At 30.7% G+C, this 24,684-nt stretch overlaps 3 protein-coding genes across 10 annotated transcripts in view; 1 reads left to right on the forward strand and 2 right to left on the reverse strand.

Annotated features, from left to right (window-relative positions):
• Positions 1-35: 35 nt before the first annotated feature.
• LOC105831079 (adenosine receptor A2b) lies at positions 36-15,477 on the forward strand. Of its 2 annotated transcripts, none has more exons than XM_036282811.1 (5): positions 36-3,049; positions 4,342-5,073; positions 6,779-6,990; positions 7,116-7,637; positions 15,081-15,477. In XM_036282811.1, exons 2-5 carry the CDS (start codon positions 4,629-4,631, stop codon positions 15,390-15,392), a joined length of 1,491 nt encoding a protein of 496 aa, XP_036138704.1. In that variant the 5' UTR covers positions 36-3,049; positions 4,342-4,628; the 3' UTR covers positions 15,393-15,477. The 2 variants fall into 2 exon arrangements, with proteins under 2 accessions (XP_036138704.1, XP_036138705.1); XM_036282812.1 differs by having other exon boundaries at positions 7,116-7,253.
• Positions 15,478-16,404: 927 nt separating this feature from the next.
• On the reverse strand, positions 16,405-18,557 carry LOC105831293 (60S ribosomal protein L11). 2 transcript variants are annotated; one of them, XM_012671318.3, is made up of 5 exons: positions 18,537-18,557; positions 17,956-18,123; positions 17,736-17,885; positions 16,907-17,054; positions 16,405-16,580 (listed from the first exon to the last, which is right to left on the reverse strand). In XM_012671318.3, the coding sequence occupies exons 1-5, from the start codon at positions 18,540-18,542 to the stop codon at positions 16,453-16,455; spliced, it is 600 nt and encodes a 199-aa protein (XP_012526772.2). In that variant the 5' UTR covers positions 18,543-18,557; the 3' UTR covers positions 16,405-16,452. The 2 variants fall into 2 exon arrangements, with proteins under 2 accessions (XP_012526772.2, XP_036138706.1); XM_036282813.1 differs by having other exon boundaries at positions 18,518-18,550.
• A 988-nt stretch (positions 18,558-19,545) lies between these two features.
• LOC105831289 (trafficking kinesin-binding protein milt) overlaps positions 19,546-24,684 on the reverse strand; it is a 59,488-nt gene continuing 54,349 nt past the window's right edge. For all 6 annotated transcript variants that reach the window (XM_012671312.2, XM_028194204.1, XM_028194206.2 and 3 more), the window contains one exon: positions 19,546-24,618. In XM_012671312.2, the coding sequence (XP_012526766.1) occupies positions 23,160-24,618 (1,459 nt within the window). In that variant the 3' untranslated portion in view covers positions 19,546-23,159. The remainder of the gene's footprint in view (positions 24,619-24,684) is intronic.

Genomic DNA, 24,684 nt, shown 5'->3' on the forward strand with positions numbered 1-24,684 from the left:
AATCCGCAGGACCTCCTCATAAAGATACATTTAAGATCAATTTCCTTGATTAATTCCGTTCGTAAAAATTTAACCTTCAGTACGCATTCAGGGTTAACGTAACCCTGGTTTTATTGTCGAGGTTGTAACATTTCAACAGCGTTTAAGTAAAGCGCTGAAGCTTGGAGAGGAAAAACATTGGTCCTGCCCTCTACTGTTTTTTTGTTTGGCAGCTTTAGTGCGCTAAGGGCTGTCGAGCTGCGTACATTGAAAGTGTGTAGGGAAACTAATATATGCGTAAATTGTAAGTTTTTTTTTTATGTATGCGTACTGGAAATTAATAATGTTTTTATTTATAATAAGAACTGATAAACTCTCTCAGATATATTTAGTTTGATATATATAAGATTTGTATGTATGCGAATTATTTTCTTATAACACAATTTTGATCTTTATATTGCAGCACGTAAGTCAAAATCTTTTTTTCACTCTATTATTAACATCAAAATAGTCACAAAGCCTATACACGGTTTTTTGATCTGATTGAAACTACAGTTCTTACTTGTTTTATCAACCTGCTTGAGAAGAAGATAAACCTTCCATAAAATGACAGAAAATATAATGTAAATCTTGACTCCATTGGTTTTGCGTTAAAACAGCATTGAAGAGGACTCGAATTGTGAGTCGATACGTTTGCGTACTTCATGTATACCATGTACTAATCAAACTCATGTACAATAATTTTATGTTACATCGATAAAATACTTGTAAAATACAACATTGTACAAACACATCCAGTTCTGGCTCTTATTGGCAACATAACTTTATTTCGTTTTTTTTAAAATTAATATATTAAAAGAATAAAAAATTACAATGTGCAGAAAAATAATCGTTATTTGACGGGAAATTTATAAGACGTTAAAAGACATATTAAGAGGACCGAAAGCAGAACGACTTTATGTATAATGACGTAGAACCGATATCTTTTTATAAAGATGCTGCTATGTCATGAAATGTGTTGCAATTATTACTATAATATAATTAGATGTATCGTGTGTGTGTGCGTGTGTATCGTACGCGTGCCAGGTTCGTAAAATCATGAATATCTTACGAAGGCGGCTTTGATGATGCACAAACAATTTTGAACTTTAGAAGTTGGAATGCCACTGCAAAGGCAGCGGTTCATCACGATGTGCTCTTTATGATCAATTGCATTTAGAAGTAAAAAAATTGTGATACACATCTTTTACAAGAAGGTGAATAAAGAAGGAAGTGTGCGGAAGAATGAAAAGGCTCGCGTGACACAAATACGTCTACTGCCGCGAACGATAAGCTTGCGATATTAATGGCGAAGCAGATTCGAGGTCAAGCACGTGAAAGCAACCGTGCGATGCATCGCGCTTGCACGACGCGTAAATGCATTCGTCTCATTCATTCGCGTCTGTCATCGATGCACCGGGCTCGCGGTTGAATCGATCATCACGGAAACGAACTCTTTCCCCTTGTGAAAAAATACTATTTAACTCGCGTGGAAAAAAAATAGATTAGATGAGCAAAGTTTCAGCATAGCTTACTGCGCGAGTTAAACATTTATAACTAATAAAAAAATTTGATACAGTTCAATAAAGAAACTGTGTTTAAAAGCAATTAATGAATAAATTGTTAAAACAACTAATTCTTTGCGTTTAGAATAGAAATTGTTAACAAAACAAGTTTTTCTCGTTACAGTAGCAAAAGTATGTTCCGTTTTAGCTAACATGTTTTGTTATAAATTTTAATCCGTATTTTCAATTTCCACGGAAAGTTGTCTTGCTTGTATTAACAAATTTTCTGCACTATTGTACAATAACAAATATGATCAGTTATAATCGCTAATTTTATTCAGTTATAAAACTTTGTTACTTTAATACTTTGCTAACGAAAACTGTCTTATACAGCTATAAAAATACTGAATCAAAATCTTATTACATTTGTTTTAACAAATCTTTTTTGTGCGCAAGAGAATTATTAAAAATTAGTAAAAAACCATTTAAATTATATATACATAATTGCATATTATTAATATATTAATATTAATTCTAATAGGTTTTCCATTATAATAGTATTTTTCTATAAGGGTTTATTTATAGCGTTTCAACTTTGCGGGAAGGAGAAAAAAGTACGAAGTGGGATCGGCCGGAAATTCCACTTTCCACTCCCCCTCCGTCGTCACGAGTATATTTGTCCTATTGTCACGAGAAACACCTCAGTTACACGCCACGGGGTTGAAAAGGTGGACGCATTCGCTCGATCCATGTGCTTGGCCTCGACACCCCGACTTGCGTTATGTCGCGAAAAAAGAAAATCTCTTCACTTCGCGCACATCGTTTATAGTTAACCCGAAAAATTAATCTAAACAATTAAAAAGATCATTAAAACCTTGTTATGATCTTATAATATACCTTTTAAAGCGTTTCCGGACTCTCTTGACGCGATTTTTTCTGCCCTCTTTATGACATCACGCACGCGAATGATGCTTGAAACCAATATTTATTAATTAAATTCATAAAATAAATTTCTTTTGATCAACGCTCGATCAACGGTGAACTTCAGTGACTCTATTAGTGTTCCTTCGTTTTCTTGTGATTTAGGACTATCAGATTTATCAATGATATCAATATTCGATAAGAATAATGACATTAGAGTGAATGTAGAGTACGAACGCAGAGCAAGAGACGAAGTAATCTTTTATTACATACACTTCGTTTCATGACAATGTGAAATTCGCGTGACATGTAGACTTTTAAATATTATATGGAAATCATTTTATGAGAATGCGTGTAATTAATTAATTTCGTAATGAATAACGAACGAGAAACGCAATTAATGTAGATATTACGATTATCGCAAGGACAAAAGTGAGTAATCGATCGATCGTTTCTTTATTCGTTCGTCCTTTCGCATAAACGAAAGTAAAATTCTTTATCTGAAAGAAAAAAACTTGGAAAAAAGAAACTTAAGAGATGCAAAGAATCAATTTCAAGGAAAGAGAAAAGACCATGGAAATCGGATAGACGGATACAGATGCTATGTAAGTTTTATAAATAAAATTAAAATGTAAAATGTTCCGATTCTTTTCGAGAGATTTTAATGGAGATCTAAATAGTATAGAAATGAAACTGAGATATTCTTCACAAAAAATAGATTAATTCAATAAAACTTATTGTTAAATCATTGTAATCATAATTTAAAAAGTTGATAGTTAAAGAAGATCATAAGGAAACAACAATACCATTCAGGCGCGATAATTAGTGTAAACTTGGTGCTTAATAATAATATTTTCATATTAATTATTAAATACATTCTTTAGTTCTATAAATTGCATATATATATATATAAATTTTGTATTAAAACAACTAAAAACTTCACTAATTAAGCAAATATACACTGAAAAAATCATTGGTAAATTATAATATATTATAATAAAATCTGTATAATTATAATATAAGAAATTATTATTTTTGTGGCAAACATTCCGCCATGGCCACTTATCAAACAACAAAAATGCTAACGGTCGATTCGAGAAAATTTCCTGTAGCAATCATTTTCACTGCTTGCACAGGGAAACAGAATAGTAAAAAAAAGTAACACAGGCCAAAAAAAATTTCGAGAAACAGCAAGCCTAAAATTTAATAACGAGACGGCAAAGAGAAGCGTTCTTACGCTTTTAGTCTTACATCTCACGTTCCGGTTGGAAGGTCGATCCGTCGTTGCGTTCTTGTACTCGAAAAGTAACAATAAACTCTGTGTTAAACCATACGGACGAAATTATCTGATTGTTCCTTCAGAACTCTCTCTTTCGAGCACGAAATTATTCATTTTACCGTACTAACAAACCTCACATTTTTTTATTATAATCTTTGTTTATAGCGATTACGTATTTCAAACAATTTATTAAATGCATCTTACAAGTTTGCCCAGGATTTTTTTAAGTACAGAGTTCATAATACATAAATAGCCATTTTTCTATACTAAGAGATCTTTTTTATTTAAAGGCTTAAAAATTGATTGTTTTTTGAAAGTAAATTGTGAATAAACTATACAACTAATTAAGATAAATTTTTTTATTAGTTTCAATAAGTTTTGTCATATAGTTATAATATGGTTAATATAAGTTGTAGTTTAAAAGTGACACTTCTCCCTCTTTCCTTCTCCTTCTTTTGATCTGTTTAAATTTCACGCATTAAAAAAATAGGAAAATCTTGTAGTTAAAATATTTATCGGTACTCTAAAATGATGGGGAAAGATCGTGTTTTAATTTTTATCGCTCCAAGTTTATTTATTCTTTTCATTACCTCCTATCTTTTTTCTTTCTCTTTCAAGAACTCCTCTGGTGTTCCACCATTGTGCTCGCACTGTGTTTCCACTTGGAACGCCGCGCGCAAAACGTCCACGAGATATTAATAATCGCTGAAGATTTACGAGATATCAGACTTTTTACGAGATATCAGACTTGTCCTGAAGAAGCAATAACTACCACTTGTACCGCTGATAAATATCGCGACGTCACGATTACCGCGATCGATCGCTAAGGACGACGAAGGATTGATGAGAATCGCGCGTTGACGGTGCCAATAAAAATCGCCAGTGACCTCCTAAAAGTCGTGACAATGGGACTTCCCTTAGACGTGACCGATTCGCCGCCGTTCAATTACGTGGCCCACACCGGGCCGACGAACACGTCGTTTGTGGGAGTGGAACTGAATGTGCCGTATACCATCTGCGAGATCCTGATCGCGATCGGTGCAATTTTCGGCAATGGCTTGGTAATCATTGCCTTCGTCAAGGAGCGGAAGTTACGCAAACTCACTAACTACTACATCGTCTCGTTGGCCGTGGCCGATCTGCTGGTCGGACTGTTCGCGATCCCGTTCGCGATCCTCGCGAGCGTCGGCCTGCCACCGAATCTGCACGCCTGCTTGTTCACCCTGTCGATTCTCATGGTCCTATTCACCATCAGTATCTTCAGTTTGATGGCGGTGTCCATCGATCGTTACTGGGCGATACTGTATCCCATGGGTTACTCGCGCGATGTACACACCAAGACTGTCATAAGTAAGTGATTACATAAAGTCTTCAAAGTATTAAGAAATATATCAGTTTCTGCATATTGCATGTGATAATTGCACATGCATTTCTCAACAAAGCATTGCTTCTTTTACGAATGACGAACGAATCAAAATGGATTATGTGTTCATCCGTATATTTGAGGATATAGAAGATTATTACAGCATTATTGTACTTTAAATGTTAATGCAATGTTTAATCTTTACTAATGACAAATTAATTTATTCCAAGCTATTTTGCAACATAATACAAAAGATACGATTTTGACAACCGGGTGTAAATTATACTTGTGGATTTTTTCCTAATTGTTTGACCTTTGAAGGTATTAAATTTGTAAATCATAATAATTAAAAAATATAAGGAATAGTTTACATTATTATTATTAGCAGTAATTTGCATTAATATTTATTTAATATAATTTGTGATTAAAGGAATTTGATAGATTTTATTAAAATATTGATTTAATCTATAATAATTGCAAATATGTATGCAATAAACGTAAATATTTTAGCAGACTTATAACAATGTCTTCTTAAAATTATAGTAATATATTTACAAAATTAAATTTAGAAAAAAATTGTTTATAATTTGGAAAAGATTGAAAAAATATTTAACTATATTAGGTATATAACATTAAGAAATTTAATTAATCTATATATATTTTTTTAAACAAAAATACGTAATTATTTATAAATTATAATGTAAAAATGTTACAACATGAAATACTACACATTCAATATGACAATATTTTAAGTAAAAGATATGTAAAACGGTTTTTGATGTAATTGTAAAAAATAATTATAAAATAATGATATTTCAAGCTTAGATTTATCTAATTTTTCACAAATATTATTTAGAAATTTTATTTTAAAAAACTACTGTTAGCGTACTGGTGTATTTTAACTTAATTATTGCGAAATTTTCATTAATTCATGATTTGCGTAATGTGCTTCAGGATATTGCTATCAAAATGGAAGCTGAAGGGGACGCGGAAAATCGAAATGTTAATTGCAGCGAATGAACCGATGCGTAACAAATAGATGCATGTAAACGAGTTATTATCTGAATCAACTAAGCACACATAGTCATTGTGACAATGAAAAAGAACGGTTGCTAAGGTATCCAATAATTTAGCTAGATCTGAAAATAATTTTGTTAGACCATTATTTATGAAGGACGTTCAAGCAGGATGAACAATGCTGCAAAAAGTTTGACATTCTAGCAACTCGTTCTAAAAACGATGAGCAATGCCGCAAAAAGTTTTAATATTCTAGCAACTAGTAAACCGATAAAAGGAAAGAAAAGACGATTTCCTAGTAGCAAAAAACATTGGCGCAATATTGAAAATAAAGACAATTAATGTAAAGGCAATTATTCTCAATTCAAAATTCTCAATTATTAATATTGTAAAATGGACGCTTCATCTTATTTAGCCAATTTGTTTAAGCAGCATATTGGTTCAATATTGGTTCAGCATTGGGCCATTCGATTTTTCATATTGGACATTAATTGGATTCTAATTTGGAGCCAATATTTTATAATCAATATTAGCGTTACATTGGGAAACATTGGAGAAACGTTGGCCAATGCATTTTCAATATGATTAATATTTAGCCAATATTTGCCAATATATTTTATTACTGCCAATGTATTTTGCTACTAGGGTTAATACAAAAAAAAAATTGGTTCCCAGGTATAATAGGCGTATGCTGGGTAGCGGGCACTCTGCTGGGTTTCCTACCGCTCTTGGGATGGAACACCGGCAAGATGAACAATCACAGCTGCATGTTCAGAACCATCATGGACTACAACTATCTCGTGTTCCTGTACTTCGCCACGGCCGTTTTACCCGCTCTGCTGATCGCGGCTTTCTACGCCCACATATATCGTATAATTATAAAACAGGTTAGTCAGCGCGAAAGAAAAAGGACAATATGGTGTTAATATTATGACCCCGCAAAAAAAAAGATAATAATAAAAATAGCATAAAAATAGGCAGAGAGTAATAGGCATAACGTAACGGATTGTAGCGCCAACAAATCATCGCGATGAATCCCAGCGATCCAGGGGGTGGCAGTATCGTTCGTCATCTCAGTGTCCATCACGGCGGCGATTTGGGCGATAATCATCGTCAGACGACGAAGACGGTGTTGTGTCGTCTTGGCGCGGTACGTAAACGGGAAATCAAGGCCATACAAAATCTTTTCAGCATTGTTATCTTCTTCATCATTTGTTGGTTTCCGCTGCATACGGTGAACTGCGTGATAGCCTTCTGTCCGCAGTGTGAAATAAATGACTTTCTTATTAATTTCTGTATCGTCCTCTCGCACATCAACTCGGTAGGCAATCCATTTCTTTACGCCTACCATCTCAAGGACTTTCGCATTGCCATCAAGAAGTTCATTTGGCGGTTCGTCTTTCGGCACAGTGACATCAAGTTCAATACGGTCAGTGTTATCTACGATCGGAATTTCCTCGCCGGTTCGCAGAGGCAGCTTCAGCGATTCAGTAACTTTGATCGGCCAAGAGGTCAGAAGCAGAGTTCGCTACAGGTTGATATTATTCACATATTTAATTTGTTTAAAATTTCAATTTTGTATATTCTTTATAAGCGCATAATATTATTTAATATTAAGTAATATTTTAAGTATATTCTTACAATATTAAGTGTACATTTAATATTTTGAGAGAGAGAGAGAAAGAGAGGAAGAGAGAGAGAAAGAAAGAGAGAGAGAGAGAGAGAAAGAAAGAAAAAAAGAGAATATACTTAAAATAATAAATAATATTATGCGCTTATAAGGTTTAATTGAAAAACGGGTTTAAATGAGAAATGTGGGATAGGGACAATCTGAAAAAGTTTAAAAAGTTAATCAAAAAGTAAGATTGGCTACTTTTCTTTGTTTTCCCTACTTTTATTTAGTTTTCTTTTAACTGCGTTAAAATAAATAAAACTGTCGATATTCAATTAGCATTTCACGTCTAGCCCTCAAAATTCAAGTTTTTCGGTTGAAATAATTGTTTAGAAAATGTTTTAATTAATTATATCACCGGAACTCTTTAGAAAATTATTGTACGCGTCCGGAACTATATGAAAACTGAGTTAAAATAAAAAGATCTGTCGATATTCGATTAGCATATCACGTCTAGCTTTCAAAACTAAAGTTTTCCTGGCAAAATGATAATTTAAAAAATGTTTTAATTAATTATAACATCGTAACTTTTTAAAATATTATTGTACGCGTCCAGAACTATATGAAAACTGCGTTAAAATAAATAAAACTGTCGATATTCGATTAGCATTTCACGTCTAGCCCTCAAAATTCAAGTTTTTTAGACAATATAATTGTTTAAAAAATGTTTTAATTATTTATATTACCTGAACACTTTAGAAAACTATTGTACGCGTCCCGAACTATATGAGAATTACGTTCAAATAAATAGATCTGTCGATATTCGATTAGCACTTGATGTGTAGCCTTAAAAATTCAAGTTTTTTGTGCAAAATAATTGTTTAAATAATGTTTTAATTAAATATATCACCTGAACTTTATAGAAACATATTGTACGCGTACCGAACTATATGAGAATTACGTTCAAATAAATAGATCTGTCGATATTCGGTTAGCACTACACGTCTAGCCCTCAAAATTCAAGTTTTTTGGGAAAAATAATTGTTTAAAAAATGTTTCTATTAATTATAACACCTTATCTTTATAGAAAACTATTGTACGCGTCCGGAACTATATGAAAACTGCGTTAAAATAAATAGATCTGTCGATATTCGAATAGCACTACACGTCTAGCCCTCAAAATTCAAGTTTTTGGGGAAAAATAATTGTTTAAAAAATGTTTTTATTAATTATAACACCTTATCTCTATAGAAAATTATTGTACGCGTCCGGAAGTATATGAAAACTGCGTTAAAATAAATTAATCTGTTGATATTCGATTAGCACTACACGTCTAGCTCCCAAAATTCAAGTTTTTTAAGAAAAATAATTGTTTAAAAAATGTTTCTATTAATTATAACACCTTATCTTTATAGAAAACTATTGTACGCGTCCGGAACTATATGAAAACTGCGTTAAAATAAATTAATCTGTCGATATTCGATTAGCACTACATGTCTAGCCCTTAATATTCAAGTTTTTGGGGAAAAATAATTGTTTAAAAAATGTTTTAATTAATTATAACACCTTATCTCTAAAGAAAATTATTGTACGCGTCCGGAACTATATGAAAACTGCGTTAAAATAAATTAATCTGTCGATATTCGATTAGCACTACACGTCTAGCTCTCAAAATTCAAGTTTTGTGGGAAAAATAATTGTTTAAAAAATGTTTTAATTAATTATAACCCCTTATCTCCATAGAAAATTATTGTACGTGTCCGGAACTATATGAAAACTGCGTTAAAATAAATAGATCTGTCGATATTCGATTAGCACTTGACGTGTAGACTTAGAAATTCAAGTTTTTCGGGAAAAATAATTGTTTAAAAAATGTTCTAATTAATTATATCACCTGAACTTTATAGAAACATATTGTACGCGTCCCGAACTATATGAGAATTACGTTAAAATAAATAGATCTGTCGATATTCGATTAGCACTACACGTCTAGCTCCCAAAATTCAAGTTTTTGGGAAAAATAATTGTTTAAAAAATGTTTCTATTAATTATAACACCTTATCTTTATAGAAAACTATTGTACGCGTCCGGAACTATATGAAAACTGCGTTAAAATAAATTAATCTGTCGATATTCGATTAGCACTACATGTCTAGCCCTTAAAATTCAAGTTTTTGGGGAAAAATAATTGTTTAACAAATGTTTTAATTAATTATAACACAATAACTTTTTAGAAAACTATTGTACGCGTCCGGAACTATATGAAAACTGCGTTAAAATAAATAAAACTGTCGATATTCGATTAGCATTTCACGTCTAGCCCTCAAAATTCAAGTTTTTTAGGCAATATAATTGTTTAAAAAATGTTTTAATTAATTATATTACCTGAACTCTTTAGAAAACTATTGTACGCGTCCCGAACTATATGAGAATTACGTTCAAATAAATAGATCTGTCGATATTCGGTTAGCACTTGATGTGTAGCCTTAAAAATTCAAGTTTTTTGTGCAAAATAATTGTTTAAATAATGTTTTAATTAATTATATCACCTGAACTTTATAGAAACATATTGTACGCGTACCGAACTATATGAGAATTACGTTCAAATAAATAGATCTGTCGATATTCGGTTAGCACTTGACGTGTAGCCTTAAAAATTCAAGTTTTTCGGGCAAAATAATTGTTTAAAAAATGTTTTAATTAATTATATCACCTGAACTTTATAGAAACAGATTGCACGCGTCCCGAACTATATGAGAATTACGTTCAAATAAATAGATCTGTCGATATTCGATTAGCACTTTACGTCCAGCCTTAAAAATTCAAGTTTTTTGGGCAAAATAATTGTTTAAAAAATGTTTTAATTAATTATATCACCTGAACATTATAGAAAACTATTGTACGCGTCCGGAACTATATGAAAACTGCGTTAAAATAAATTAATCTGTCGATATTCGAATAGCACTACACGTCTAGCCCTCAAAATTCAAGTTTTTGGGGAAAAATAATTGTTTAAAAAATGTTTTTATTAATTATAACACCTTATCTCTATAGAAAATTATTGTACGCGTCCGGAACTATATGAAAACTGCGTTAAAATAAATTAATCTGTCGATATTCGATTAGCACTACACGTCTAGCCCTCAAAATTTAAGTTTTTGGGGAAAAATAATTGTTTAAAAAATGTTTCTATTAATTATAACACCTTATCTCTATAGAAAATTATTGTACGCGTCCGGAACTATATCAAAACTGCGTTAAAATAAATTAATTCGTCGATATTCGATTAGCACTACACGTCTAGCCCTCAAAATTCAAGTTTTTTGGGAAAAATAATTGTTTAAAAAATGTTTCTATTAATTATAACACCTTATCTTTATAGAAAACTATTGTACGCGTCCGGAACTATATGAAAACTGCGTTAAAATAAATTAATCTGTCGATATTCGAATAGCACTACACGTCTAGCCCTCAAAATTCAAGTTTTTGGGGAAAAATAATTGTTTAAAAAATGTTTTTATTAATTATAACACCTTATCTCTATAGAAAATTATTGTACGCGTCCGGAAGTATATGAAAACTGCGTTAAAATAAATTAATCTGTTGATATTCGATTAGCACTCCACGTCTAGCTCCCAAAATTCAAGTTTTTTGGGAAAAATAATTGTTTAAAAAATGTTTTTATTAATTATAACACCTTATCTTTATAGAAAACTATTGTACGCGTCCGGAACTATATGAAAACTGCGTTAAAATAAATTAATCTGTCGATATTCGATTAGCACTGCAAGTCTAGCCCTTAAAATTCAAGTTTTTGGGGAAAAATAATTGTTTAAAAAATGTTTCTATTAATTATAACACCTTATCTCTATAGAAAACTATTGTACGCGTCCGGAACTATATCAAAACTGCGTTAAAATAAATTAATTCGTCGATATTCGATTAGCACTACACGTCTAGCCCTCAAAATTCAAGTTTTTTGGGAAAAATAATTGTTTAAAAAATGTTTCTATTAATTATAACACCTTATCTTTATAGAAAACTATTGTACGCGTCCGGAACTATATGAAAACTGCGTTAAAATAAATTAATCTGTCGATATTCGAATAGCACTACACGTCTAGCCCTCAAAATTCAAGTTTTTGGGGAAAAATAATTGTTTAAAAAATGTTTTTATTAATTATAACACCTTATCTCTATAGAAAATTATTGTACGCGTCCGGAAGTATATGAAAACTGCGTTAAAATAAATTAATCTGTTGATATTCGATTAGCACTCCACGTCTAGCTCCCAAAATTCAAGTTTTTTGGGAAAAATAATTGTTTAAAAAATGTTTTTATTAATTATAACACCTTATCTTTATAGAAAACTATTGTACGCGTCCGGAACTATATGAAAACTGCGTTAAAATAAATTAATCTGTCGATATTCGATTAGCACTGCAAGTCTAGCCCTTAAAATTCAAGTTTTTGGGGAAAAATAATTGTTTAAAAAATGTTTTATTTAATTATAACACCTTATCTCTATAGGAAATTATTGTACGCGTCCGGAACTATATGAAAACTGCGTTAAAATAAATTAATCTGTCGATATTCGATTAGCACTACACGTCTAGCTCCCAAAATTCAAGTTTTGTGGGAAAAATAATTGTTTAAAAAATGTTTTAATTAATTATAACCCCTTATCTCCATAGAAAATTATTGTACGTGTCCGGAACTATATGAAAACTGCGTTAAAATAAATTAATCTGTCGATATTCGATTAGCACTTGACGTGTAGACTTAGAAATTCAAGTTTTTCGGGAAAAATAATTATTTAAAAAATGTTCTAATTAATTATATCACCTGAACTTTATAGAAACATATTGTACGCGTCCCGAACTATATGAGAATTATATTAAAATAAATAGATCTGTCGATATTCGGTTAGCACTTGACGTGTAGCCTTAGAAATTCAAGTTTTTCGGGAAAAATAATTGTTTAAAAAATGTTCTAATTAATTATATCACCTGAACTTTATAGAAACATATTGTACGCATCCCGAACTATATGAGAATTACGTTAAAATAAATAGATCTGTCGATATTCGATTAGCACTTGACGTGTAGCCTTAGAAATTCAAGTTTTTCGGGAAAAATAATTGTTTAAAAAATGTTGTAATTAATTATATCACCTGAACTTTATAGAAACATATTGTACGCGTCCCGACCTATATGAGAATTATGTTAAAATAAATAGATCTGTCGATATTCGGTTAGCACTTGACGTGTAGCCTTAGAAATTCAAGTTTTTCGGGAAAAATAATTGTTTAAAAAATGTTCTAATTAATTATATCACCTGAACTTTATAGAAACATATTGTACGCGTCCCGAACTATATGAGAATTACGTTAAAATAAATAGATCTGTCGATATTCGATTAGCACTTGACGTGTAGCCTTAGAAATTCAAGTTTTTCGGGAAAAATAATTGTTTAAAAAATGTTCTAATTAATTATATCACCTGAACTTTATAGAAACATATTGTACGCGTCCCGAACTATATGAGAATGACGTTAAAATAAATAGATCTGTCGATATTCGATTAGCACTACACGTCTAGCTCCCAAAATTCAAGTTTTGTGGGAAAAATAATTGTTTAAAAAATGTTTTAATTAATTATAACACCTTATCTCTATAGAAAATTATTGTACGCGTCCGGAACTATATGAAAACTGCGTTAAAATAAATTAATTTGTCGATATTCGATTAGCACTACACGTCTAGCCCTCAAAATTCAAGTTTTTTGGGAAAAATAATTGTTTAAAAAATGTTTTTATTAATTATAACACCTTATCTCTATAGAAAATTATTGTACGCGTCCGGAATTATATGAAAACTGCGTTAAAATAAATTAATCTGTCGATATTCCATTAGCACTTTACGTCTAGCCTTCAAAATTCAAGTTTTCAGGACAAAATAATTGTTTAAGAAATGTTTTAATTAATTATAACACAGTAACTTTTTAGAAAACTATTGTACGCGTCCGGAACTATATGAAAACTGCGTTAAAATAAATTAATCTGTCGATATTCGATTAGCACTACACGTCTAGCCCTCAAAATTCAAATTTTTGGGAAAAAATAAATGTTTAAAAAATGTTTTTATTAATTATAACACCATAACTTTTTTAAAAACTATTGTACGCGTCCGTATCTATGTGGGAACTGCGTTGAAAAAAACAGAACTATCAATATTCAACCAGTATCTCATGTCTAGACCTATAAATATAAGTTTCCCATCTAGATAGTTGTTGAAAAATACTTTTAAAATTTTTAAATTAATTAATTTTGTCTATCTGAGATGCCAGTTACACCATATCCACGTGCGCAGACGTACACGCATATATACGTATGTTTTGTAACAAAAAATTATTTTTTCATTAATTTAATCATCAGAACTATTGATAGAACGTCTCTAAATGATAGGACTCTATAGATTTAGTCTTCTCTGTGGTCGTATATTCAAAATACGGTGAGATGCTATTATGTGATTTTGGAAGTTAGCATCTCATTTATAAAATTTTAATTAAAATAGATAATTCAACGGAACTATTGTTGATACCTATCAAGAACTGTAGAACTATGCTGGATGCAAGTAATTCTGCAGTATTTTTATGAGATGTTAAACTTTGAAATGCTAACTTCACACACGTTTAATCGGCATCGCGGAAAAGCGACAACAATACTTCGAGAGATGCGAGTATCGATGCCATGCCCTTTTTTAGAAAGGATTATATGCTTTAAACCAAGCTTAGTTTGTAAGAAATTAACGAACGTGCGACAGTGGATTTCAATCCATGTTGTTTAATTACTGAGAACTAAGATGACAAATATTTGGCTTCACTGAAACGTACAAGTACTTCCTCTCTCGTACCAATTTTTTATTGCTTTTATTTTTAGTTTTTAAAAATAATTTTAAAAAGCGCACAAGAATGTTCTTTTTTTTTATTCTTTGTTTTGCAAATATTTTATTTTTATATCTTTATTTTATTTATATATCTGTTTCAATCAACAAAGTATTAAATTTTATCCTGTTTTAATTGCGTGTAAGAAGAACTAAAAACAAGCATATAAAAACTTTAAGAAAGAACCACTATTAGAATATTCATTATAATAAATTTATAAACTATATAATGAAATTTGTAAACAGAATTAAATTGACCAAGATTTAAATGATTATTAGATTAATAACGAAAATAATTAGAACTGCCTAAATTACTAAGTAATTCCATTCTTTAATATATTTACTTTTTACTCGATTTGATCTATGTTTTTGTCTTATTCTATTTTCATTTTATTGACTATATTCATTTTCATTTTATTAAGGTAGTTGATGGGAGCAGGATGGACGGTGTGTATTTCGAAAATCACGTTTCGTCAATTCAGGTCAAAGAGACGCATCAGAACGCCAGGAACATCGACATTGAAGTTAATAGTGCGGTTCTAAGCAACTCTACAGCGAACAAACAGACGAGTGAGAAAAAATTGGTCAATGACCATGGAATGTCCTCCTCAATGAATGAGCAAACGTTAAAATCCCTGGCGTCCGTGAAGAGGACCATGATCGTTTTTCGTGATCAAGATCGATATGAATCACGTTTCTTCCAATCGTCTTCTGATGAAAAAATCTTGCGATAGATTCGATATAGTTGGCGACAAACACAGTAATTCTGAAAGAAAATAACTAGAATATTTTTTAATAAAGGAAAATTCTTTTCAAAATCTCTCGATGTGCCGATTTATTTTACCATTAGTTAAGGGAAATTTTATCAAAGCGCTACCCTGATGGCGGAAAAATTTTCTACAAAATTCTAAAAAACTATAAAAATTTACAAGTGTTCCAATTCTAGCATTTTTCTGTAGAAACTACAAAAAAATGCTAGAATTGGAACACTTTTGTAAATTTTTGTAGTTTTTTAGGATTTTGTAGAAATTTTTCCGTCAGGGTACTTAAGTTAACTTTATATTTTCCATTTGATACAGATTTGTGTGAAAATAAATGTTGAAATTGTAGCCTGCCAACTGTAACATGCTTCAAAAGACATAATTCAGGCAATTGATCGTCTAATAAGTCTAGTTGTAAATCTAAATTCCACCTGTGATCCTACTAAAATGTTATATCTTGCGGAATAGCAAGGTATTTGTACAACACTGATAAAAAATATTTTTCATTAAAATAAAATGTCTTTAGAAATCTTTTATACTTTAAGTACTTGTAAATATTTAATAGGTATGATTCATGTTAAAGGAAAGAAAAGAAAAATATAGCCAATTATGATAATTTTAGGGCTTCAGACGTTTATTTTTAGTTATGTTACGAAAGCATTACAAAATGTGTAACCATATTATAAAACCTGCTATATCATTCTAAAAGATACTTTTTAGTTTATATTTATTCTCTATGTTTAATTTTTAACTTTTGTTTAAGAAATACTATTCACAAAGTGTTGTCAGTATTGGTAACATTCCTCTGTCATGCTAAAATAAAATGGATGTAAAAGAGAAATATTTTTATGTACGTTCGAAAACTGAGATCTTTTTGAATAATTTTGTTAAAATATTTATTACAGTTTTATTAAATAAATTTAGGATCTTGAATATAAAATTGATACAGGACTTATATGTGAGGTATACTATTCAACAATATAAGTTATTGTTAAATTTTTTTAATGAGAAAAGTTGTATATTACAATGTATATTATTTTTTTCCAGCTATAATGATACCATCATATTTTTGCTGGAACCATTTCATGGCATCCTCTTTAGTAAGACGATGTTGAAAACCAACTTTACCAGTTTTTCTTCTTCTATGTGCAACGTTGAAGCCTACAAATCAAATACAATCATTAAAAGTATTTAATAAGATACATATATGTACATACATGAAATATCAAATTTCTTATTCTTTTTTTTTTTTTCATTTTACTTTACATAAACATAAATATTTTTTTAGATTTATATTGTAATTTCAATGAAGCAACACATCCAATAAAATGAAATAAATTTGAATTATGAATATAAAATATTTTCTTTAATATTTAAATATACAGATACTAAATATCTAAACATTTAAATGAATTGAAATATAAAGATATCCATTATACACATTTTTAGCCAGTCTGTGCATAATTAAAATTAATGCATTTATTAACCTGGGCGTCCAAGTACAACGTAGAAGTCTAAGCCATAGATACCGATACTGGGATCATATTTGATTCCCAAATCAATATGTTCTTGAATGCCGAAACCGAAGTTTCCAGTACCAGAGAAATTTTCTTTCCTTAATTCATATTCGCGTACCTATAATCAAATAATATATTACAGTATAAGCACAAACACCAGAAAAAAGAACATTTTATTTTAAGAATTATTTTCGAAATATTAAATATTTAAATTAAATAGACATAATTCATTAACATAAAGATGTTGCATTGTTTCATCAAGAATTATATGTATATTTTTTTCATTATTCAATAATAATTTTCACAAGTTAAAAAAACAATACATATATTAAATAGAAAATAATAATCTTCAATTCAAGAATTGTAATTTCTTACTAGCATTATATAATCAAAATTTATATTATATGTTCTCTAAATAATTATCATTACAATATTGCAGTAAAAATATTATAGTTAAAATTTAAGATTAAAAAATTCTTTAAAGATCGAATTAAGCAAGATTATCATTATTTCATACAATCATTGCATACAAGCAACATTATAATTCCTTGTTTTTTATTATACAAAAAATAATTATTAAAATAAGATATATTAATTTCAATTTGTCACTAACGTTTGATACTGTTTCTTCTGTGTTCTACTAGAGCTGTTTTTCACAACTTCACAACTTTAAAGTTTAAAATTAACTTCAAAGGTTTGAAGCTTCAAAACTGCAAATTTTTTTGAAGCTTTAAATATTCACAATTGTTAAAAGTAATAGCCCTAGTGTGTACACACAAAAATAAATTTTTTAATTCACCTTTAGGCCACGTTCCAGAATCTCCTCAGCTTTGGCGCCACGCACAGTACAATGCACAGCAATTTTTTCATTACGACGGATACCAAATGAACGTACGGTATACCGAGCTTTGGAAAATACTGGCTGCTGGCCAGTCAGCTGTTCCAAGACCTACAAGAAAAATGATTTCATCTCTGAAGATTGATTTGTTGGAAATATTTCGATTAAAATAAAAACATACCTTGGCAGCACGCGTCAGACGATCGCCAGATTCACCCACACAAATATTCAGACATAACTTCCGGATTTTCACTTCACGCATTATATTTTTGGATGCATCTTTCGGCTCCTTTTTCGTTTTTTTCGCGATCTTCTTTTTTATCTTTTCTTCGGGCGCTTTCTTTACGTCCTAATTAATTAAAGTATAAATTATTAATATCCGTAAGTTCATTATCTAACCTATATATTACTGCTTGACAATGTGTCCAGCAACATGAATAAAATTAATCATTTATATTGATATTAATTAAAAATTAAGAACGAATAAATCAAGAAGTTTTATTGCCGAATAAATTGAATAACAGCAGTGACAATATGTTATATATAAGCTGATCAAAAGCACGAAGTGTCGTCCACGTGACACAGAATCAACTTGTATGAATAGATGGCTTTGGTAAAAACTTAATATTCTCGATGATTCATCGAGTATAATAGTAATATCAGTTATTTCCATATCATAGTAATAATGAAACAAATTGAATAGTATGAAAGATACATATAGATTAAATGAAAAGTCTTCGAACCATGAAAATGTGCACTCACCGCCATGTTGGAGGGAAGAGAAATTTTTGTGAACGTCACAGTAATTACACTACCGCGTCACCGCCATCAGATAGAGGTTCTGTAATTTTGATTTCAAATATCCCTAGAAAAGAATTTCATTTATTGGATATTGCCACAGACTTCTATAATATAGAAGTCTGTGGATATTGCAGATTCACATTACAAAACTTATTAAACTTGTATTAAAAAATTGTTTAAGATATTTTTGCACTATGTTGATAAAAATTAATAAATCGTAAACAGTATAAATTTATCGTTTAAATTAATTTTAACGGTTTAACTTAGTTAATAGAAAACATTTGTTTTTTTATTTATTTAAAAAACTTATTTAAAAAACAAAATATATTTTGTAATGAAATAAATCGCTAATTAAAAATTGAATATAAAATATATTAGCTATTGTAATAAAACAATTAGCAATTCTTATCATTTTTTAATACATTTATTTAGCAATTAATTTGTCTACTTGAATAATTTCAATCATTTTTCAATCAGCGATGTACTTAAGAAATGGCCGTGAGTATATTTAAGTAATTGCAATCTTTTGTATATATATATTATTTGCTATGCGATTTTGTGTTATTTAAAAATAAATTTTTTGTTTTTAATTTAAAAATTATCCAATTTTGACTAAATTTTGTTATAACATATATCTTGGTGTTTTATATGCATATTACAATTACAATAAATTTAACTATTACACTGTTTCAGGAATATTCTAAATAATAAATGTTCTTTTTTTGTTTCCTAAACGATTATAAAACATATAGATAAATTTAAGACATTTATAATAAAATATATGAATTAATACGTGTTACCTAAAATAAAGTTACACAGAGCATTATAAATATAATCATTATAAATTTCAAAATATCAAAAAAAATCACTTCTATTATTTTGATAAATAAATAAAAACATAAAAGTCATAAAAGCATTCTTATAGTAATTTATTTGTAAGACAAAGAACGTTGTAAGAAAAACTACACTATTAATATTTAAATATATTTATTGTTCAATTGGGAGGTATGATATATCTCTACTTGCCACAGTAAAATGATTACATGGCAAAGCCCTTTGACAAAGGGTTTACTGCAGACCTTGCTTGTTATAAATGTAGCTGTCTGATCGAATAATCATGGCGAATCGTCGCGTTGATTCAAGAAAAGCATATGAAATTTAAATACACATTCCATAAAAATATCATAACTCTGAAATAACCCATACAGAACAAGATATTCTATAAATTTTCTAGATATTCATAAAATATTCTAGAATGTTCATCTAGAATATTCTAGCTAGAACATCTTGTTCTGTATGGGTTATTTCTGTATGGGGAACTCTCGGATACTACATAAACAAAAACTTTACGCGTACTAAGGCCTCAATTTTAGTATTCATAGTTCAGCAGATATTAGTATACACAACCATATAGTAATACACGCGATTCCTTACTTTTAGCTACATAATAATTACATTTCTTGGGAAAACATTGTTCGTCGAGGCAACGCGGCGGTAATAATATTAATCTATTTATTGTTTGACAATAATTCTTTTTCTGTTTGCTATGAAAACTGAATATAAAAAAAATTTTTTAATGTGTCCAGATAATATAACTAATTAACTATAAACTGATTCAAACAGATTACATAGAAAATTTTTGTTTAGCTTCACGTTATATTTACTTTTTTATATTTTATCTTGTACAATTCTCTAGATTTTTTATTAGTTTTCATAGAAAACCAAATATGTGTTCAAATGTTTATTTATTTCTACATTTTATGATTGTATACTCTTGAATAAATTACACAAGAAACTTAATTTTTACATATTTGTAGTTCATATTATATCTTATTTTGCATAGTGTGTATTCTTCATCAATATCAGTTTTCATAGGAAACCAATATGAATATCCGAATGATCACTTCGTTAAATGATCGTATATACATTTTTGATTTTATTATATATTTAATGCTTGGTCGAAGTAATATAGTTCTTCAATTTGTAATGAAGAAAATTAACCTATTTGTTAATTTATAAATTGTTTCTTTTCCGTTTACCGTGAAAACTGAATGTAAAATTGATTTGCACGAATAATAAATTTAATCGTGAAAAAACTCTCGAATGAATTAAGCAAAAAATTTTTCATTTTATTAAATTTTATATTATTTATGCGTATTCTTTAATAATTTTATCAGTTTTCATAGGAAACTGCAAATCTATGTTCAAACGCTTTCAGTTATTCATTTAGTTAAATGGATGTACATTTATTTGATTTTATTGTAATTATACCGATACTTGATCCTTAATAAGATATTAAGATATGGTACGTTATGCTTCTTGTTCAAGAAATATATTTACATTGTATCTAAATGCATTTTTTAGCACATTCTAAATACCTTTTATATAGGATTAATTTTATTTTCATTTTATTGAGTATATAACTTATTTTTCGGAATAAATTCAAAGAAATTGCTTCAAAATCTGAAATTATTTCATGAAATTAAATAAATCATTGAAAAACATGCTATTATTTTATTAGATATTTCTCCATACTTGATCTTGCGTCTCTCAGGTATCGGTACAAAGAATAATTGCAGTAAAACATTTCCACGATCGTGTCGTCGTTCTATTTACAGTAATGCATACAGCTCTTTCGCTGCCGATTTCTTTCCGTTTAATTCTAGGCCTTTCGAACGATTAAAAGAATAAGGGATATGTCGGCGGAAATGCAAACGAGGTAGGATAGCGAAACAATATTATTTTTCAATTTAATTTATTAATTTGTACGTCTATGTACAAGGCTGCGTCGAGCTAAACACTCTCTTCTCTATAATACATTACAAGTTCTCTTATGTAAAACTCAGACCCATTTGCAGGAAACAAAGTGGCAATAAATTACGTTTATGCGAAAGAAATCGCTAAGGAAAATAAATGAATGAATGTGAGGGCGCTTTACCGCCCCGTTGCATTTCATTCAACTATGTACAGTATATACTTAATAAATCCAACGCTAAATGCACAATCTTCTGTGTGCAAAGACTGACAATAGCATTGATGCTACTACGACTACTCGTCGTCATTTAAGCGTACGCTAAAGAAAATAAATCAGCACCAAATTCGACTTTGTGCTAAGTTACATAAATAATGCATTATAGTACGATGCACCATTCTCAGCGTCCTCCCTGCCCCTTTGTATACTAGTTGTTTATATTGCATTGAATAACAGCTTATTCTGCAGTTAGCTACAAATTTCGAATACACGATATTAATTTCATTAACTACCCTGCCATATAATTTCCTTAATTCGTTTCTTGTTCTTCTTGATTTCGTTGGAAATATATTTCAAACTTTAACTATGTAATAATATGGACTGCGCTAAATAACGTGCTAAATAAATAATGTGCATCTTGTAATAAAATATTGAGCAAAGTATTCCCAAATGTAAAAATTGTTCAATTTATCAATCTGTGTGAAAAAATTGATGAATATTCGTTAAGTACTGCAGAGATGTTAATAAAATAAAAAAAATAAATAAAACTAAAATGAGATAATAGATAATTATAAAAATTGTAAATTCTTATAATTTGGTTAGTTTTTACCTATTGCATATTATCACACTTTTATAAAAATAATTTAATATATTGTAAATTTCTTTTAATTATAAAAAAATTACTAAATAACAAACTTGATTAAATAGTTTATATTGATTTTTTATATAATTTTCATTTCCTTCGTGTAATCAATTTTATAAATTATATAATTAATTATATATATCTTGGTTTTTAAACTTTTGCATTATAATAAAATAATAAATTTTCAAACAAAACTCTATCAAAGACATGCAGACCAAGTCCACCATGCCTTCTCGTTTCAGCAGCCACCATCAAAAGAGTCTTGTTCTTTCTCAAAAACGGAGCAGATCCTTTATAGGTAGCTGCCTTACTTTATCTTCCAGAATATACCCCAGCGGGAAAAATCTTAGTCCAGCTAACGCCGAAATATAATACAATGCATAAATATTATAATTATGCAATCCATAAATATACATAGTTGAAGATCCTAATGCAATCACAAAATAAAATAATTTTTATCTTCATTTAAACTAATAGTTTAAGAATTTTCTTCCATTTGTCACAAACTATACAAAAATTCCAGCCGTCTGTATCTATCTTTAATTTAATTCATTATAAATTTTAAAATAAAATTTAAAATATATAATGACTTCATGTATTTTTATTGTACAAAGTATATTTTATTATGCTATATTCGTCTCTTTTAATTCATGATTTTTAGAATAAAATTTAAAATGTTCATTTTATATAGAGTATTTTAGCAACCTGATTCTTGTATACTGTATCTTATTAATATTAACATCATCACGATTATTTACAGCGATTCACCACATTGAATTCGAAAAATTACTGTATACGAATCAATGAATACGTTAAAGTATCAACAATCAATAATACTGACGACAGGAGCATATCGTGTACTCAAATAATATTGTATAAACCAAGAAAGCAATAAAAAACAAACTTTCTCTACGAATACGTTAAAAAATAATTCGCTGGACTCGATTCGCGCACAGACTCTACAAAATATTCACAACAAGCCACCTTTACGACCAAAAAGAAGCGAACTTATTGCTCCCAAAGCAGATTGTTTGGATTCTTTAGTTACAGGCGTCGGAACTGGCGGCTTAACTCGTCCCAGATCGGGTCTCGTCGCTCTAGCACCCGATCGTCGTTGTCGATCCGGCGACTGACCTGCTGTTCTCGAGTTAAATGCATTAGAACCAGACACGCTTGGTTCGGGCTCCTTGCTGTCATTCCGTTTGCATGGTAATGACTGCGATTTGCTCGGAAATTCGTCAGTGGAGGATGTTGAAGATGAAGGAGATATTAACTTTTCTTGGCTGGTACTGGAGGACATCGAAGTTTTGAGGAAAGTCAATTGTGCCATTGGACTTCCAGTCGAACGACGCGTGTATAAAGTACCCTGTAGAGCTAACGGTGAGATCGATGAACTAACCGTAGTGGCTATAATCGTATCAATACCAATCCTTTCCAATTTCTCCACTAAACGTATCCCCGTGAGAGCTTTCTTATCAGAGCGTGAGATCGTTGATTTTGGTCTTTTCTTTTTAACTTGCATCGGCTCCGGCGGCTCGTAACTAAAAGTACGCCTCAATAATTCCGCTCCAGTGCTAAGCAGTCCCATTGTTAATGAAGCGGCACTTTCCGGCGATGGTGACAATGATCTCGGTGACAGACTTGCATCCGGACTGTTGCACGGTGTAGCGGTCGGTGAGAAATTCCGCTCGTCAGTAGGCGTACCTATGCACGAAGGCGTGACGGCCTTGATTCCTCTTTCGTTCAGCATTTTGGCCAATCCAAGCGTGGTGGAAAACGTTGACGTCGAATTGCGACGGCTGTGTGTGCGAGGAGTGCTCATACCAGAGTTCATACCGCTATTGGGTGCCGAGGCGACACGACTGCTAACGATACTCGGCGTGACGCTGCTGACGGTATGATCATCCGGATGCATTACAGTGCTGTTAGTAAAGGTGTAAACGGAGCCAGTGTCTTGAAACGGTTTACCGGGATTAGTATATTCTTCATCTTCCTCCAAATCGCTCAACGCAAATGTTATAAGACCAAGATCCTCAAGAGCACGACCACCCCTGGTCTTTACGCCTGGCCTATCCTCCAGCAATCCACCTAACGTTGGCGTCGCTAATCGCGACCAGTGACCCAGCGTCTGGGAGCCTTCCATCGGTTTGACTATCTGCAATTTCTGCGGAATACGCCACGTGTTGCCGCTGAAGCCGCTAAGGTTGCCGCTACTGCCAGTCGACATAATGCTGTCCGGAGTACGACAGTCAAAAGGCAAGAAGGTTGGTGGGGAATGTAATATGCCACCGTCATAATCGTAACTGTAACCGGCGCCTGTACTAAGACATGCACGTCTCGCTAATACTTCCGCGGGTGTTAGACGACGTATAGCGGCTTCCAGATCAGCAGCACCAGGAGCACCAGGTACACCCAGTCGTTGCGGTCCTCTAAAACATAACAAAGAATTTTATTGTATGTGTAGAAAAAAGTCAATTTATATAGCTTCATGAATA

The sequence above is a fragment of the Monomorium pharaonis genome, chromosome 2 (assembly GCF_013373865.1).
Source record: "Monomorium pharaonis isolate MP-MQ-018 chromosome 2, ASM1337386v2, whole genome shotgun sequence".
In the NCBI taxonomy this organism is placed as follows: Eukaryota; Metazoa; Arthropoda; class Insecta; order Hymenoptera; family Formicidae; genus Monomorium; species Monomorium pharaonis.